Source organism: Candoia aspera, chromosome 5 (genome assembly GCF_035149785.1).
Source record: "Candoia aspera isolate rCanAsp1 chromosome 5, rCanAsp1.hap2, whole genome shotgun sequence".
Taxonomy (NCBI): Eukaryota; Metazoa; Chordata; class Lepidosauria; order Squamata; family Boidae; genus Candoia; species Candoia aspera.
This window is the reverse complement of record NC_086157.1, coordinates 94732196-94738514: the sequence shown is the minus strand read 5'-3', so window position 1 is coordinate 94738514 and position 6319 is coordinate 94732196. Positions and strand designations below refer to the sequence as shown.

Here is a 6319-nt window from a genome sequence, read left to right as displayed (position 1 = left end):
CATATTTATTGCAAAATTAGTTGTTCAGGATTTATAATCGTAAGCATCAAAGTCTGCCAGGGTTATTAGATTCTTGCTGAATTTACAGCCTGGTTTTATAGTAATAGAAACTGAATTATGATTTCTGCATTTTTAAAAAAATAAAGGTGAAAAAGAATGTTACTTTTAATAAAGAAAAAAAATTAAGCAGCATAATTTATTCTTAGTTGTGTAAACAATTTGTATTTTTTTTTTTGCTTGTTAGATAAATTATGGGAATCATTCTATAGCATAATAAATTCCATTGTTGTTGGACTCCATAAACCCCAGGAGGCATAAGCTTCCTGATGGAGATGATGGAAACTGGTACCCAGAATTAACTGAAGGACCACAGATTCTCTATTGTAGGTATAAAGGGACCACTACTGGTTTTTATTTTAAGCCAACTCCTTTGAGTGGCAGGATCAGGAAGCATTAATGGAAATTAAATGCAGATTCACTCCTGCAAATCATCCCAAGCCAGAAGGTTGCATCTGGAAATCTATCATTCCATATAGGCCACTCTGCACTAAACTATACAGATGAGACTGTGTGTTTCCATTCATCTTGCAATCCAGATGGGGACATAGATGCCTGTATGAAGTTTGGGTTACTAATGAAATAATATTCAGTGGCTGTCCCTTGCTCAAAACCACAGATCTCTGGGTTCTTCCAATAAAACCATACTAAAATGTCAGATCATAAACCCAATACCCAACCAATCTCATTATAACACGATGAACGTCAGGAAGGGATGTTGTTCCTGCCATTTCTTTTCTTAACAATTTTTGTCCCCTTTGCAAGCATTTGGGATGGAAATTCTTTAGACTAGCTGGTCTAATTATTCTCCGCAAGTTGGAATATAGCAGAGGGCTGGAAAAGGTTTTGGAGCTACAGGCCCCAAACCTAACTTGTTTCACTCTTGATTCTGCCTTGCTTCCTAATGTTGAAGTTATGACATTAAAAAGAGAAAGACTGCAGGTATTTCTGGAGTGCGTAGGTTAGAGGGGGAAACATAACCTAATCAATAGCCCCTATATGATGCTTTGGGAACTACAGCAGTGCAGATTTAAACATCACTTGTGTGCTCTAATATGGATCTTAACATGTCTCTACAATGCATCAGAAACACATTTTACTCAAAATAACAATTGTACTGTTGAAATCTATGGAACTCTTTTAAGTAAGATGGTTACTATGGCGTGTGTGTGTGCTCATAAATACTGCTGGATCACACCACTGGTTCATCTAGTTCAGTACACTATTCTTATAGCAGCCAACCAGATGCCAGACGGAAATCCATGAGCAAGACACAAGTCTCTTGCCATCTCCTATTCCTGTTCCATAGAATCTGATGTAAGAGGCCTTCTGCCTCTACTCCCATTCATCTAATGCACAGAGCTCTTATGCAAGTGGGCTTCTATTCATTCAGAGAAAGCAAATCTACCAATCCATTTCTATGATCCACAGAGCTCACTCCTCCTTTGAAGGATCATTGAACCCTGGAAGAAACTAAAGGACAGAATCTAAGCAACACTTAAACTTTGCCAGAAAAAAATATTGCAACTTCCAGGATTGTTCCTGGACTTACACATGGTTTATTTTGGTCAACAGGCTTAAAAAAAAAAAGATAAATACTCCCCACAGACTGATTGTGAATCTATTATGTACAATGTATTGAGAGCAGCAGAGCTCACACATCACAACGCTAAATAAACAATGGTCCTCTGCTCTGTAAATCAAACATCACTGGGTGATCTGGCCCTCGCAGAAATGTTTGAAGGTATGCAGCCACAGCAGATGAGCCAAAGTGCCTTTTGTATTTCTTGATTTCGGAAAGCATATATGACGGGGTTGATGATGGAGTTGTATGTGGCCGGAAGCAAGGTGGCATAGGTATATATAGAGGGATACGTATAGTCAGCTATTAAGGAATAGAGTGTAAAAGGCATCCAGCAAGCAGCAAAGGTTCCCAGGATAATGGCTAAAGTTGATACTCCTTTTCGGGTGGTCACATAGTGGGAAGTTGCTAGGAAGTGATGCTGCAAGGCAATCTGGTGAGCGTGGCGCATCACAATCTTGCAGATCTGAATGTACAGCTGTAACATGAGAGCGAACATAAGCAAGAATGAGACAGAGAGGATGGCTGCATTATTTTTAGTGAGGGGCCGGATAACGCTGCAGGTGGACTCATCTTTGAGGCAATTCCAACCCATGACCGGCAACACTCCAACACAGATGGAAGCTCCCCAGAGCAGAATAAGCATAATGTAGGTAAAAGTGACCGTCCTCTCAGAATTGTAAGTCAAAGCATAATAAAGGGAGAGGTACCGGTCAACAGTGATGGCCAGCAGACTGCAGATGGAGGCAGAGAAAGAGGCGACGATCAAACCAACTGTGACCAGCTTGGTCGAGTCCGACTGGAGAAGATAAGCGAAAAGGAAATTGATGATCAATCCAATTCCTGCTAAAAGATCTGCCAAGGCCAAACTGCCTATCAGGAGGAACATTGGGGCACGAAGACTGGGATTGTGGAAGATTATAAGGACCACCACAGCATTTTCACAGGAGATCAGTGTTCCTGAGGTGCATAAGACAATATCCCAAGGGTTTACTATAAATCCCGGTTCAGGGTCCCTGGAAGGAATGAGAGAGGTGACTGCAGCAGAGACGTTCTCTGGCGGTGGGCTGGTTTCTAAGTGATCCTGAGGCAGCCACGTTAAATTAACCGTCGGGTCTTCGTTCATATTTAAACCCGTCCTCTTCAATGAAAAGACATTTTTTAAAAACACAGACAAATTTAGCGCCTTGCTAGCAGCAGTATCAAGGGACATGCAATAGACTTTAGATTCCTAAATAAACCAGCAGATGCTTCTTCCATCAACATGACTGCAAAAAGGAGGATGGGAACAGACAGCAGGTTAACGCTGCCCATGGAAAAAAAAAACACAAAGGAAAGAAATAACACTGTCTGCCCTCACATGAAATGGGAAGGAAAATGCAGAGGCTGAGAATATAGGGTCCTTCCCTCAAGAATAAAATGCCATAAATTAGCTACAACTATGGGAAAGAAGATCCTGAAAGATCAACCTTACACATTCAGGCATCCAAAATTAAAGGCTCCTCATCCACCATTTCTGAGCCAGGATGATGAATTAAGTAACAAGCCAGAAAAAGACATAAACACTTGTGAACATGTTTTTAAAACCTTGATTAACAGACGATAACAAAAAGTATTGAGACTCTCCCAATATCGTGGCAGCAGCTCATCTGCACCCACAGCTCCATCCTAGCTCTTTCTGGGGGAGGAAGGTGTAAAAACCTCCGTGCGACTCAATCAGCGTCGGGATGGACGGCGGGGGGGCGGAGAAGTTCACGGGGGAAATGTCATGCAGGGTGATGGAGGGGGACGGTTATCTGCATAACCTCCCCCGTTCGGAGCATGAGGAAATGGATGGACAGACACAGAGATACGACCACAACAGCCAGCACAACGGGACGAGCCCCCGGAACGTTGGTCACCTTGGCTTCTCCTCTAGAGGAGGAGGAGGAGGAGTCCCCGTTTCCTTTTTATGCAGCAAGCTTTGCTGCTGCTGCTGCTGCCGCCTCTTGCAAGCCCATTGTTCGCCCAGCGCAAGCACAGGACAAGGGCAGCCGTCGCGGTTCCAGCTCCAGGCTGGCGAGAGAGGAGCGCAGGTGGAAAAGCCCCGCTGGCGGCGTGCACGCGGCGCCTCATGCATCCGGGGGTGTCGCCAGCACGCGCGCAACGAAGGAGCGCAGAGTCAGAGCAGGGAAGGCGCCCCCCACCTCGCCGCGCCTCGCCCCGCCTCGCCTCGCGGGCAGCCGCCGCCGCCGCGCTGGCGACCACGTGAGCCGGCTGGCTTGAAAAGGTAGGCTAGCGTGGTCGGCGCTCACGGGGCGGCCGCGCGAGGGGGCGCAGAGTCACGAACGGCGTGAAGCTGGATGGCATTGGAGGAGAGCCGGAGGGGGTGGGGGAGGAGAGGGAGACACCTGCTGCTTCGCAGTGCGCAAGCGTTGCCGCGGCTGGTGGGCGAAGTACCCTTCCCGAAGCCGTCCGGTGGTGTTCCTCGTTGCCTCGAATGGCGTGCAGCTGGCGCTTCGTCTGCTCCAGTGTTTCTCAACCTTGGCAACTTTAAGAAGGGTGGACTTCAACTCCCAGAATTCCCCAGCCAGCATGCTATCTCTTGCTGGATATCTGGGCCAAGCATGCTGGCTGGGGAATTCTGGGAGTTGAAGTCCACCCATCTTGAAGTTGCCAAGGTTGAGAAACGCTGGTCTGTGGCGTCCTTGGTGCTCTCTGAGCTTGACGGTTTTCTTGCAGATGTTTCGTTGCCCGACTAGGCAACATCTTCAGTGCTAGAAGGGAGTGGGGTTGCTTCAGGACTCCACAGTTCGACCTTGAGCTACAGATACTCTCTACTATAAACACTGGTCTGCCCGGTTGTGGCTCAAGATTGTACGGCCTGCCTGGTATCTGGAGCTGCAGACGGTGTTTTGCTCCTCCGTTATTCACGGAGGCCTTTCCTGCTTGCTCAGGGTCCTTTTCCTCCGAAGTGCCTGATCTCGGACAGACCGGCTTGCAAGGGGAGAGATGTTGCTGAGCGTGTGCAGGGTCCCTGTCTCTCCTTCCCCTTTAAAGATGAATTACAACCTCTTTCCCCCTTCTTTTTTTATTTCACTTGAAATGAGGGCTCTTTTCTGGTCTGAATTGGGCAGATTGGCAAGAAAAAAACCTGATCCCTCATTTGAAAAATAGGCACCCTGTCTGTGGATATTTTCACAGCTTATGTTCTACCCACCGAATAACTTCAAAAGATGCTAGGATCACTCTACTAAACTATGACATTCATAGCCATGGTTCATTGAGTAAGCCACAGTTGGGCTGGTTTCTTCAAGCCATAAATCATGGTTTACAAATCACAGGGTCTTGATTCACATTATGTCTCAGTGCATTATGTAAACCCAATCGGCTTCATTAACATGATACTGTACATATTAAAGTCTGGCAATTAAGGTGCTAAATTAGTATTTTATTTACTGCTCCTTGAGTATGTGTTTAATCAGGCTCACCTATAGCTATCCAGCATACTGTAAAGTGGATACAGCCCTGCTGCTGCTGTTTAATGTTCTACTTTTTTTATCTCTTGCTGGATATCTGGGCCAACGTAATGAAGAGGCACTGCATATCTACACAGCGTAGATGTCAACCTGGGTTAAGAGATGTTTTCCCAGTGCAGACTTAAACACAATTGCTGCATGTGAAGAGGTGTGGAACAAATAATCCATAGCACCAACACTATCATATGACCAGACTTCTTTTGAGGGAAGTCATGATCAGAGATGGACTTTCCACCAGACAGAGGAAGGCAGCTGCCTGAAGCAACAGATGCTGAAGGGTGGGGAAGAGCAAGAAATAAAAGTCTCGTGCTGGTAGTCCCATAGCATCCAAGCCAGGGGAGAAAGGATGTTCTGTCACAGAAGCTGAAGATGCAGTTGCTAATCCAGTGTTTCTCGACCTTGACAATTTTAAGACGTGTGGACTTCAACTCCCAGAATTCCCCAGCCAGCATGAAGTCCACATGTCTTAACGTTGGCAAGGTTGAGAAACACTGTGCACATCTGTTCAGCTTTTGTACTTGGAGAAAGGATCATCTTGTCCTTTGCGACAGACCACAAAACATCTTTGTTTGCCTCAATGATGATCGCAGTGTAAGTTGGTAATGCAGGGTCTCTGCTCCTACAGTTTCAGATTCAGAAGTGGATAGGAACTCCCTCAAAAAAGCAGGGGCTCCTGACTCTATCTTACAGTTTTGGTCAGATCTCTGTTTGACTGGCAATCAATGCCACCAACTGATCAGGGCAAATTCTGTGAGAAAACATTGGGGAAGCTGGATGGGTTTGAATTAGAAAAGAGACAGTCAACAGATGGTATAACCATCCTCATATATATTACACCAGGGTTTCTCAACTAGGGTTCTATGGAAACCTAGGGTTCCACAGGAGGTCACTAGGGGTTCCCTGGGAGATCACTATTTCAAAAGATATTTCAAATTTGGGCAACTTCATGTTAAAGAGGTAAGTTTCATTCTTTATTTTTAGTTTAAGAACACTTCACATTAAAGAGGTAGGTTTCATTCTTTATTTTTAGTTTAAGAACACTGTTAGTGCATCTATACAGGCCTACACATGAAACGAATATAATTTTGCAACTTCTGGCCTATATTTGAGTCTGAATGTGCAGGGGTTCCCCAGGGCCTGAAAAATATTTTAAGGGTTCCTC

The 6319-nt window shown here is 45.4% G+C and overlaps 1 protein-coding gene across 1 annotated transcript; it reads right to left on the bottom strand.

Annotated features, from left to right (window-relative positions):
- Positions 1 to 1632: 1632 nt before the first annotated feature.
- On the bottom strand, positions 1633 to 3084 carry GPR12 (G protein-coupled receptor 12). The gene has a single exon (XM_063304456.1). It carries the CDS (start codon positions 2850 to 2852, stop codon positions 1758 to 1760), a length of 1095 nt encoding a protein of 364 aa, XP_063160526.1. The 5' UTR covers positions 2853 to 3084; the 3' UTR covers positions 1633 to 1757.
- Between the last annotated feature and the right edge of the window lie 3235 nt (positions 3085 to 6319).

Excerpts from the sequence above, each read along its gene's own strand:
- GPR12 (XM_063304456.1), bottom strand. The coding sequence starts at position 2,852 with ATGTCCCTTGATACTGCTGCTAGCAAGGCGCTAAATTTGTCTGTGTTT.